Consider the following 12,383-nt stretch of genomic DNA (forward strand, 5'->3'; position numbering starts at 1 on the left):
AGAGAGTTATAGTTCCCAGGGATCATAGGGCCACAGGGTAGGTAGCATGCCACAAGTCATTGGGTAGCTTTCAACGACCACTCAAAGTATGCTAACTGAAAGGTTGGAGGATTGAATAGACCCAGGGGCACCCTCAGAAGGCAGGCTTTGTGGTCTACTCCTGAAAAATCAGTCACTGAAAACCTTATGAAGCACAGTTCTACCCTGACACACATGGGTATTCGCCATGAGTAGAAATTGACTCAGTGACAATTGGTTATACGCAACAGCTGCTTTTTTCCAGAAAAAAAAAAAACAAAAAACTTTCCTTTTATTCCATACAGTTTATAGAGAATTCTTGAACATTCTTACTCATTTTGTTATGGATAGTTTTCTGTGCCTAACTACATCTCTCTGGCTGTCTTTTGAGGTCAGGCCTCAGGGGAGTTTGTGACTATATTAAGATCAATCTTTATAGTATGGACTAGTAATATTTTGTAGAGAACTAGTTTTTTGTTTGTTTGCTTGTTTTCCAAAGTGTTCTATTTTATAGGAAATTACTTTTATTCTATAAAGTCTGTCTGGCTATCCTCTCCTCATGTGGGTTTATGAAAGAGCTTAAATGCTAAAATGTATATTATCTGGAATAAGGAAGGTCTCAGATAGAAAAAAAAGAATTACAAACATAAAGTTTCTTTATTTCTCTGTAGAGTCTGTTGAAAATAATGGTTCTTAATTTTATGGAAATTGGGATATTCAGGATAGTCTTTTCTCCATCCACAGGAGAAACTCTGCCACAGTACATGTCCTTCATTAACAAATTCACATACATATCAATTGCTATCATAAGCAACCACATTTTTTTATTGTGGTAAAAAGGTCTATAACAAAACATTTCAATATATTTTACATGTACAACTCAGTAACATTAATTGCATCCATCATGTTGTACAACTGTCACCATTACCAGTTCCCAATTTTTTCCATCACCCTTAACAAAAATTCAGAACCCCTTAGCATCCTCATGAAGACCCGTGTCATAGTTAAAAGCTAAATATGGAAGTTACTACTGTTTTTTTTTTTTTTTTAATAACAACTGTTTATAAAGGGAAACATTTAGAGAAGAAAAATGCAGTAACCTAGGTGTGATGGAGAGGAAGAAACCAAAGCTTGGTACTAAGTTTAAGTAGGGTATCTAATTCTTCTGTCACAGTCAAATTGTTTCTGCTGGAGTGAAACAGGTATAGTGATAAGGCTTTTTTTTTTTTTAACTCCTCTGTTTAATTTGGAGTCCCTGGGTAGTGTAAATGGTTAATGTGCCCACCCAGAGCTGTCTTAGAAGAGAGGCCTGGCAATCAACTTCCAAAAAAATCAACCTTTGAAAACCCCATGTAGCACAGTTCTACTCTGACACCATGGAGTCCACATGAGTTGGAATGAATTCAATGGCAATTGGTTACTGGTGTTTAATTTTACACCAAGTCTTTCAAAATAAAGCAAGAAGGGTGCTTATTGTGTCAGTGTATGTAGAAGCCATAAAAAGCCTCATTTTGAAGGCTAGTAGGAGAGGAAACCCAGTTTGTCCTCAGTACTTTTTTTAATAATTCGAAAACATTTGAAATGGTAAAGTTGAAATAATTCCGAATTGTTCATTTCTGATTTTAACAGATACTGTGTAATTAACAAAACAGTTTAAAGAAATGCAAATTTGACAATTGAGATCTTGAAGCAAAGTTCTCTTATACCACACTTTGACTTGCACCTGAATCTCTTAACTAGTTGTCTAAGAGATCTGTCCATGTTGCAAAATAAGTGGGACTTCATGATTGTAACAAGCTGAAAACAAATTTTCAAAACATATACAACAATGATATTTCTTGTGTGATCATAGTAATCTTCTGGTTATAATAGGTCAGTGTTTAAGTGTTTAACGATATACTCTGACAATATTGTAGACCAAAACAGCAATCTATACATTAAAAAAAAAAAAAAAGGGAGAAAAACAATAGGTAGTGACAAAAGTAACCCTTCATAAGAGCTTCTTTAATATCCAAAACAGTGTGGCCTTATCTCATTGTCTAATTCAGAAACCATCAATTATAATGTCTCCTAAAGTTCATAAAAAAAATCAAACTACACCCATTGCCATTGAGTTGATTCCAACTCATAGTGACCCTATAGGACAGAGTAGAACTGCCCCATAGGGTTTCCAAGGAGCAGTTGGTGGATTTGAACTGTCGACTTTTTGGTTAGCAGCCCTAACTCTTAACCATTGTGCCACCAGGGCCCCCCTAAAGTTCATAGGCATTAATATATTCTCCTAAGCATTTTCACAGTGTTATTTTATCAAAAGTCATATAAATCAACAAAAGCATAAAACATAATAAAGAATGACATTGCAATACTTTTTGGAGGATTCCAGTTTTATTAAATCAGAGATGTAAATTTACATGTTCTCCCTTGGAAACTCTATGGGGCAGTTCTACTCTGTCCTATAGGGTCGCTATGAGTCGGAATCTACTCAACGGCAGTGGGTGTGGTAGTGGGTTATCCACGGAACAAGGAAATGACCATTGACAATGTTGTCAGGGCACAGCATGAGACAAAAGTAATTTTCATCTTTTCTGTGACTTCATAGAAATTTAAATAAGTTGATTCTTACAGATGTAGTTTTGTTTACTTTCACAGACATCGCCAAAATAAGCTTCTCTTGATTTGTATGATAAACAGACTTGTCCCTTTTGATGTCTGGAAAGGTCAAAGCTAAAATAGAAGAAATGTCACACTCATTGACACGAAATTCCGTAATGTGCAGATTCCAAAGAGATGAAACATAGAAATTTTACATCCAAATTAAAAAAATATAATCTATATGTAATATAATAGAATGTTTATCACTTGGTGGCACAGACAAGTGAAATATTTATAAATTGAAATATTACTGATAGATGAAACTTAAAAATTAATTAAAATTTCAACTAAGGATAGAAGTATCTAAGAGGGAGAAAAATCATGTGGATTATCACTGATTATAATACAGACAAATTAAAAATAAAAGAATAGAAAGCCTGTGAATAGCAAGACTAAGTAAACTCTTCTGGTGGGGAGAAAATATTTTTAGACTCCATAGTCTTTAGGTTCATAGTGAGTGGAATATTAAAAAAAAATAGTAAGAATAGGACTTTAGGGATATATCCATGACCTGGAAGGCAGGTTGACGTAGAATACTGTGGTTAGTGAGAAAGACATTGAACCATGATTGCAATAAAAAGTCTTTGGAGAGGGATCATGAAGAGACTGAGCTATGTCATCTGCTCCTGAAGTCCATATGCTGTACAGGAAATTGGATTTAAGTTGCTTCTCTCTCACCAAGTGCGCAAATGCCCTTGAAATTATTCCCCAGACACCCTTTATTTTTGTTCCTTCGGGAAATGTAGTAATTAAATCAAGAGCAGAGAAGGCTGCATTGTGTCAAATACTTACATATCAGAGGAAATAATTGAATCATTTTCCCACAGCCATTGCTGGTCAATTCCATTATGGTAGACTCCAATCCAAAAGAAAGAGTTTAAAGAGAAGAAATGCTGGTGGTAAACAAACATATGCGAATATAACTTTTGTATTATTATCTTTTCATCAACTGCATGAAGGGACCTTTAAAAATATTCAACATCAACCATCTAGTCCACAAAATCATTAACCTTATGCTATATTTCAGGGTCTTTTTGAGATGGTAACAATATGCAGTATCAGTGTTAAACGTGGCTTTTATGGGAGATAAAGAAAATAAATAAATATGAGTAAAAAGATCATGTTGGTTTTGGGCATAAGGGAGTGTGATTTTTTAAAAGAATAGCACTTCATAGACTTCTGAGGGACTCAGTTTACCCCCTGTGTCTATCTCTTCTTCCATCAGGTACATTATAGATACAGTGATAAAGCATACTTGTTTAGTCTTTTTGTTCCTCCATCAGGAGAATTTACACAGAGGGCACCTCGCTTTATGTTGATTTACACTGTTGGAGTTGGGAAAACTCATCTTTTCACAAAGTTTTCTTAATTCTGATACACTGATCAGACAATGGCATTAGCTTTGGGTCCACAAAGGTTTGTTGCTATAGGGTCACTATGAGTCAGAATTAACTCGATGGCAATGGGTCTTTTTTTTTTTTTCTTGGTGCTGGGCTACAACAGGTTCTTTACTCTCTAAGATAGTCCTTTAATTACTGTCTCCTTATGAAGTATCTCTTTGTATATGTTTGCATGCAGTACATTTCAAATATCTCAAAACATTTCTCCCTTGTGTATAATATACAGATCCTCTGTCATATTTTGCGTGTGAAAATTTATGCAAAAGATAAACTAGTGAAATCCTTCAACAATTTGTCTAGTGCTTAACTTTTTTTTTTTTTAACTCGGATAAATGAAAGCAATTCCCCAGTGTAATTCAGTTAATCAGCTTCACATAGCTCACATATGATAGTTAAAGTAACAGCTTACCAGCTCCTCCTTGTTTATCTTCATGAGGCTGGAATTCTGAGATAAGCAGGCATGCTGACTCTCCCTCCAAGTCAGCTGTTCCTTGGAGAAGTAGTAACAACTGTATCTGAACCAAATCCAGTTCTTTGGACAAGAATGACAACCTTGCAAACAGAAGTACATTTTTCTTTTTTTGTCACTGTAGTAACATTATGTTAAGACAACAAAGATGAGTAACAATAAAGGTACAAACTAGAAACGAAAATTTGTCTTTTTATTTTTATTTCAACTTGTTACTACATTTTAGATTCTTTATCCATAAGGGCCTGCTGGCACTAACGGTTAAGCACTTGACTGCTATTGTAAAGGCTGGCAGCTCGAACTCACCCAGTGGTACCACGGCAAAAAGATCTGGCAATCTGCTTCTGTTAAGATCACAGCCAAGAAAACCCTATGAAGCAGTTCTACTCTGTAACATGCTGGGTGGCCATGAGTCAGAACTGACTAGATGGCAACTAATAACAACGTGTATCGTATAACAAAAGTCTTTTGGTATCTAGTCATATGAGGATTAGTCAAACCAAATGTTTTCTTACTTCTTTGACATTGTTAGATCACCTTTATAAGCTGAAATATCTTTACTTTTACATCGGCATTAGATCAGTTTTGACTGAAATTTTGTCCTTCCATAGCAAACACTATCTTTCCAAAATTCATGCTCAGATTTATTAAATCTATCACCCCTACAAACCTATGGAATCTCGCATGAGTCCCTAATAAGAACTCACCTCTCTATTTTTATCTAGCAGTTAGTTACACATAAACCTCCGTCTCACCACAGGCAGTCCCTGAATTATGAGTGTTCTATTCCTAAATCTGTCGTTAAGTCATATTTGTACATAAGCTGGAACAGCTAGGTACAGTTAATATCCAACGCCAATTAGTCAAATGTTTGTCTTTTTATATAGTATATAGTGTACCTTTCTATGCATAAAAAAATTAAAGAAACACTTCCAGATATATTAAAACATCTTTAACATAATAATACAGTAATAATAACAAAAGTGTTTTGATTCAAATTGCAAAGTAGCTCCTGTCTGTTTTTCTGAGCCATTATACGCACCTTGAATTTTTAATATAATAGGCTGTACAGGGGTTGGTTCCTAACTATGAGTTGTACTCAAGTTGGACTTTCATAATCAGGGACTGCCTGTATATTATAAGTTATTTAATGGCTTGGACCATGTCTTATTCATATTTATATCTTATATAGCACATACCGGAATACCTGGCCTATAAAAGGCTCTATGCTTGTGGAGTTGACACAAACAATGAATATCTTTGCTGCTTAAATCAGCATAAGAAATCAGGCCATAAAAAATTGCCTACCTTTTTGCTGGTCTGTGAGAGGTGTTTGTTTGGAAGATGCTACAAAAACAGTCAAATATAATAATTAGATTTTCCTTTAAATTGAAATATTAAAAGATTATATTATATGGAGGAGTAAATCAGCAATTTTAAAGAAAGGCAGAGTTTTAAGGAACTAAAATTGTCCTGAGCCAAAAATCTTCTTACCATATTCTATGAAATAAATAATGCTCCCAAAGGGAAAACAGTGTGGAAAACTCTGTAGTTACTTACAGTTTGCAGTAAGAAAATATACTGCAATGGCTGTAACCAACAGGAGAAGGCACAGGACCCCCAGCACCCCAGAAATGACCCTCCATGGAAGAGATAAAAAATCTAGAACCAAAAGCAAAAGTAGTTGAAATAAGATCACAAGACAAAAAATAAAAATTACTTATACAGCATTTCACAGTCAAGAATGAATTCAAATACTTTTTTACTCTTGAGTCTCACAACAAGTCTGTGAAATATGTTTACCCATTTTTAGGCAATAATGAGATAATTGAAGTAAAAATCTAAATTTTTAACATAGGCTGTTCGCCTGAGGTAACGTAATCAAGTAATGACAGAGCTGAGCCCCTAATTCACAAACTCTCCCTTCAAATCCCACTCACTTTCATCCTTCTCCACCATAAGGTAAGAAAAAAGACATAAACTGAGCAAGAAAACTATCCAAAACCAGAATGGCAATTGACTCATTTATGCACCGAGCTTTCCCCTAAGAGAAAACTGACTACATTCTAAATTAGGAGGCCAAACAAATATTATTTATTATTCTTCCTTCCCCCCTTTCCCCTCCTTTCCTTAACTCAGCTAACATGTGTTGAGGCTCAGGACGTGTTACGCAAGGATTAACCAGTAGTGGGTTGCATATATCAACTTGGCAGGAACCTCTGGGAGTGGCCTCTACCATTTCAGAAAGCTTTCCAATCTACATTAAGCCTTCATCTTTTTCCCACGAGATCATTAGGTCTGGAAAAGACACGCTTGCAGCAATCAGACCCGAGGGCTCAAAAACAAGCAATAACTTGAAATTTTAGTCACATTGATTACTAAGTATTACTACACCTACAATTTAGTTGAGGAGCCCTGGTGGCACAGTGGTCAAGCATATGGCTGCTAACCAAATGGTCAGCAGTTCGAATCCACCAGCCACTTTGGAAACCCTATTGGGTAGTTCTACTCTGTCCTATAGGGTTATTATGAGTTGGAATTGACTCAATGGCAATGGGACTGTTTAATTATTACCTTGGCTCTTACCCCGATGTATTTCATGCTCCTAAATTTGCTTATTTCAGAAAATACTGATATCAAGACTACAGTGTCAGCTGCATGTCACACTCTGATTCAGACCAACAACATGTTCACTTCTCACACAATGCAATTCTTGGGGCTTCAAAATAATTTATCTAAGCCTAGTTCTCCCAATAATTTTTTCTCACTTTGACTCCTATCATTCTTATCTCAAGGGAATTTCTTTCCAACTCTTTTCTCTGTTAAAATCTTATCCTTTCCTTAGAGTCTAAATCGACTCTAACATTAGCAATGATATTTCTAAACTATCTAAGTTGCCTTTTAATTTTTTTTTCTAGTACTTGCCATTTGGTCTTTATTATAACATCCATTAAATTGGTATCGAACGTTTTGCTTGTATATTTTCTCTCTCTCATTAATCTTTGAAAGAAACTATATTTTTGTATCTTCCTAGTACATGGCACAATTCAGTACATAATTTTAAGCACTCTCTACCTGTTTACTGACACAATATTTTAATATACTTTACCTTTGCCACTGACATCTTCTGTTGTATTTTTCTTCTGTTTTTTACATTTGTGGTGTTTCAGCTCTTTCCTGGCTAATGACAATCCACTTGAACTAGATTTATGCTTATTATTATTTTTTCGTGTGTGCTTTGGCAGTGAGTCTGGGTTTAATGCAGCATGAATTATGGGCTCTTCATTCATCTTTATATAGGAAAAACTGTGTGGAATAAAGAATTCACATGTCAGTCAATGGTTCTGTCATTTGGGAGGTTATATTGTAACAGGAATGGGCATATTACAATAAACAGGAGTGAAACAGTGAAAAATTGGGGTTGATAAATAGCTATGCCTATTACCCTTGCTGGATGCATGTTCTCAATACTTTGGAGACCCAAAAATGGGAAGACACACCACCAAGAACTTAGAAGCAGAGAAAATAAGACAACTATTTAACCAATCATTTGCAGAAAGTCATTATTGTCTTTACCATGGAATTGTAGGATCAGTTCTAGATCTGGAATAAAGTCAATGTCTCCAAAAATTCTAAGCCAGCCTTCTCTAACATCACTGCAGTTTGCTTCTTGAAACCGAGTGATAAATATTTCTTAATATTGGCTATTAGCATCAGAGCTGGCAAAACACTGATTAGGATAAAGTCATTTATTTGTCAGAGTTCAAAATATCTGCTATTACAAGTTTTTAGAGCAAGTTGATTAAGAAAGATTACTAGATTTATGTCTGACATTTGGGATGAGCCAAGCAACATTTTGATATTTTAGAGTCAGAAAACAAAAGGCTATACCTCATGCTTATTTTTTTTATGGAAAATGTTTAAAAAATCATAGATAGTCCACAAAATTGCCTATTGGCCACGTTTTCAAAGAGTTGGGGACCTGTGAGTTAAAAGGAAACCAGAAATAGTTAAACGTACCTGAAGAAGAAGGAAATTCCAGGGACTTGTGTTAAGAATCCCGTATGCGTGAGTTGGAGGCAGGATCTGATTACACGGAGCAGAATCGGAAACTTGTAGGTCCCAGTGTAAAAAGTACTGGCTATGTAATGTTTATAATTAACTGACAACAATCTTCACTCTTTTTTTCTGTGCTTGTCCTTTTTTTTTTTTGTCCTTAGCACCCACAAGGTGGGGGATGGCATCTCATTGCTTATAACTCAGGTCACCTTATGAAAAATATTACTTGTACTTCATTTTAATCATTTGTGAATCAAAAAGAAAATATGTCTTGAATCAAATCTTCCTTTCCAATAAGTATATTTTCACTAAAGCTTTACCATATTTACCTCTGTGGAGCCATGAATTAGATTAAGTTACGCTGGTAAGAGAAATGCTCATGTCTATATCTACATTTTATATGTGGTGACAGGAAGTCACACTGATCTTGTTTATTGAAGTTTTCTTGGGACTGTGCTTCTGATCAGTTTTATGTTTTCATCTTTTTTTTTTGAAAAGTGAATATTAAGGGAAATAGTAACTCTTTACATTTGTTAATTCCTGAAAACAATCCTGAGCACATAGAAAAAAAAAAAAACACCGTTGCTGTCAATTCCGACTCACAGTGACAGATAAAGAAGATAGATAATATTTGCTGCCATAATCTCAGCAATAAGAGAATGCCTGGTGTATAGTGTGTTGAATAAATATTTGTTGATTCATTGGAAGAATAAATGAAACAACTGCACAAATATAAATTTACTGATGGTATAAATAATGACTAAAAAAATAATGGATGATGTGAAAATATTTAATAGAAAGAACTGATTTCTTAGGGATTCAGGGAATTAACTCATTAAGGGAGAGGTAGGAGATGGTTGTGATCCAGGCTTGGAAGTAGAAAGAAATGTATAACACTTGCAGAACACTACAGGAAGAGCAATATGAAAAAAACAAGAGAAGCAGGGAGAAGACCCATACTCGTTGCTGTTGATTCTGACTCATAGCGACCCTACAGGACAGAATAGAACTGCCCCATAGGGTTTCGAAGGAGCGACTGGTGGAGTCCAACTACCGACCTTTTGGTTAGCAATGTAGCTCTTAACCACTGCACAATCAGGGCTCCCAGGGAGAAGACAGATTATATAAAATTATATTAAATATTTTGGCCTTTGTCATAAATTAATGGGAAGCTATTTTTTAGCAGGTGAGTGACATGGTCATATCTGCATTTCTAAATATATTCTGACCCTGTAGAGAATATATTAGAGGGGCCAAGAGTAGATGCATGGAGACTAATTAGAAGGACACTGTAATGATTTAATTAGGTGCTCGCTGTAGAGGTAAGGAGAAATGAATGGCTTCTCCCACTATGTCCTTTTTGTCTTCTTTGTTCCTATGTATTTCCAATGATTTTCCATCTTCCTACATATTTTTTTCATCTCCGAATTAGACCTCAACCCCCTCCAAAGTGGCTTTTGTCCTTAAAATCAAGTGAAGTAACTTTAATTAAGGCAACCCATGACTTACATATTGCTAGATTCAGTGACAAATTTGGAAAAATTTCAGTAGGATGACTTATGTGCCCGATGGCCTAAGATGGTCCCAATTTTCTCAAGACAGCCCAGGTTTACACCTGTTTCTCCAGTGTAACTACAATACCCTCTTTCATTCTTAAAAGTGTCTGGGTTGGACAATACATCTTATGGTCATTCTAACTCTTGGCAATATTCTATTGTGTTGACATTTTTCTTTGAAATGCTCTGGCAAAAGAAAAATTACACTAGATGGAAATATGGTTCTACCTAAAAAATGAGCACCAGAAATTGTAACTACATGGCTATTAGAATTTTTCTTATTATTTTAATGTATTTAAAAAGAATTGATTGTTAAACAAAAGTATTACCAATGCAGTATGGATTTTTACAATATATGTAGAAGTAAAATGTTTGACAGTCATAGCAAAAGGTTTGGGAAGGAAGATGAAAGCACACTCTTATAACATTTTTAATACTATATGTACAATAATGGACCCTGACATTTGGCCTGAGAGAAAATATAAAGACAGAGACACTCCTCATTTCCACAGAGTTAAGAACCACAAAGCTGGAGTGGTGGCAGTACCTAACGTTCTCAGATGAAACCACACAGGAAGTCTTTGAGCCAAGGAACTCATTACAGCCACCTTGACCTACCCCTAGCCCTCTGCCCAGCAAATCTGGAGTGAAAGGCCTTTCCTGTGTGAGAGGATTTCCGAAACCCTCAGGACACCTTCTCACGTATGTGTGATGAAGGCGGCAATAACACATCTTATTAATTGTTCTTCGTGAAAAATCAAGTTCTCAGGAACAATTTAGTACTTCATTTTTTCAAGTTTTTTTTTTTTTTTTCAAAGCTGTTTCTTGGTAAATAAAATAAACTTGATTATTTCCCAAGATTTCCTACACTGGCTCCAAGCCCCGTCATTAACTTTCTTAGAAACATTTTGATTGAGATGACAAGTTTGGTATCACATAAGCCAGGATTCTAATTCTATTTGTGCCGTATAGTAATTTTATCAACTTGGTTCAGTTTAACTTCCTAAACTAATATCTCGTATGTGTAAAATAAGAATAGTAGTGCCTTTCTCAGTGGGCTCTTATAGGGATGAAAAGAGAAAACATTATGAGCTATTGCTATTGTCCTTTTGTTGTTTCCAACTCAATATCTTTTTCCTCCTTTAGCGTACTTTTCCTCTTTTTTCCATCAGGAAATATATAGTAAAAACCTCATGATTTGGCAGAATCAAGGACTACCACAATTGTCCAATATAAGAAATGCTATAACTCTTTTTCCCCTTTTTAGAGGCTTCCCCATTGGCTTGCTGATGTCAATGGCCCCATACTTGGAACACATTTATTTTGATTATGTCTGGCATAATACAGTAAACAACCATTCATATGCACCTTATACTTTTTTTTTTAATAAAAATGTTCTGAAGGGAGAAAGGAAAAAAAGAACATAACAGGTATTGAATAAAATGAAAAAGTCCAAATTAATGAATAAGGAATGGATGCAGAAAAGAAAAGGAACATTATAAAAAGTTTGTTTTGTTTTTTATGGTTTCATACCTTTTCTGATGTCCTGCTCTAAATCAGAGTTGTTATTTAGGAAACTTTAAATGGCTATACATTGACATTACTTCTTTTTTTTTGAACATTTTATTGTGCTTTACGTAAAGGCTTACAGAGAAAATTAGTTTCTCATTCAATCATTTATATACAAATTGTTCTGTGACATTGGTTGCAATTCCCACAATGTGTCAGCACTTTCCCCGTTACCATCCTGAGTTTCCCATTTCTATTCGTCTGGCTTTTCTGCCCCTTCCTGCCTTCTCATCTTTGCTTTTGGGCAGATGTTGCCCTTTTGGTCTCATATAGATGACTGGTCTAAGAAGCCCTTTCCTCACATACATTATTATTTATGTTATAGCCTGTCTATTATTGGCTGAAAGGTGATCTCAGGGAGTGGCTTCACTTCCAAGTTAGAAGGGTGTCTCAGGGCCACAGTCTCAGGGGCTGATACTACTTTTTTTTTTGGTTAATTTTTATTATGTTTTAAATGAAAATTTACAAATGAGGTCAGTCTGTCACACAAAAATTTATACACACCTTGCCATATACTCCTAAATGCTCTCCCTCCTATGAGACAGCACAGTTCTTCCCTCCACTCTCTCTCCTTGTGTACATTCAGATAGCTTCTGGCCTCCTCTGCCCTCTCATCCCCCCTCTAGACAGAGATGCCAACATAGTCTCATGTGTTCTCTT

The 12,383-nt window shown here is 35.4% G+C and overlaps 1 protein-coding gene across 2 annotated transcripts; it reads right to left on the reverse strand.

The window, feature by feature from the left end:
* Positions 1 to 2,307: 2,307 nt before the first annotated feature.
* Positions 2,308 to 8,745, reverse strand: LOC104845980 (killer cell lectin-like receptor subfamily E member 1). 2 transcript variants are annotated; one of them, XM_010590928.3, is made up of 7 exons: positions 8,560 to 8,745; positions 7,649 to 7,845; positions 6,100 to 6,201; positions 5,848 to 5,886; positions 4,480 to 4,622; positions 3,463 to 3,563; positions 2,312 to 2,742 (listed from the first exon to the last, which is right to left on the reverse strand). In XM_010590928.3, the coding sequence occupies exons 2-7, from the start codon at positions 7,827 to 7,829 to the stop codon at positions 2,622 to 2,624; spliced, it is 687 nt and encodes a 228-aa protein (XP_010589230.2). In that variant the 5' UTR covers positions 7,830 to 7,845; positions 8,560 to 8,745; the 3' UTR covers positions 2,312 to 2,621. The 2 variants fall into 2 exon arrangements, with proteins under 2 accessions (XP_023404891.2, XP_010589230.2); XM_023549123.2 differs by lacking the exons at positions 7,649 to 7,845; positions 8,560 to 8,745 and adding an exon at positions 6,480 to 7,145 and having other exon boundaries at positions 2,308 to 2,742.
* Positions 8,746 to 12,383: the final 3,638 nt, after the last annotated feature.

This window comes from Loxodonta africana, chromosome 4 (genome assembly GCF_030014295.1).
Source record: "Loxodonta africana isolate mLoxAfr1 chromosome 4, mLoxAfr1.hap2, whole genome shotgun sequence".
Classification (NCBI taxonomy): Eukaryota; Metazoa; Chordata; class Mammalia; order Proboscidea; family Elephantidae; genus Loxodonta; species Loxodonta africana.

Bases quoted from the DNA above. Each gene is read 5' to 3' on its own strand.
- LOC104845980 (XM_010590928.3), bottom strand. From the start codon at position 7,829: ATGAATGAAGAGCCCATAATTCATGCTGCATTAAACCCAGACTCACTG. The intron at 4,623-5,847 runs GTAGGCAATTTT...TCTGTTTGCAAG, and splicing joins TCTCACAGACCAGCAAAAAG to GTTGTCATTCTTGTCCAAAG. The intron at 2,743-3,462 runs GTAAGTATTTGA...CTTCTATTTTAG, and splicing joins TCAATTATTTCCTCTGATAT to CTTTGACCTTTCCAGACATC.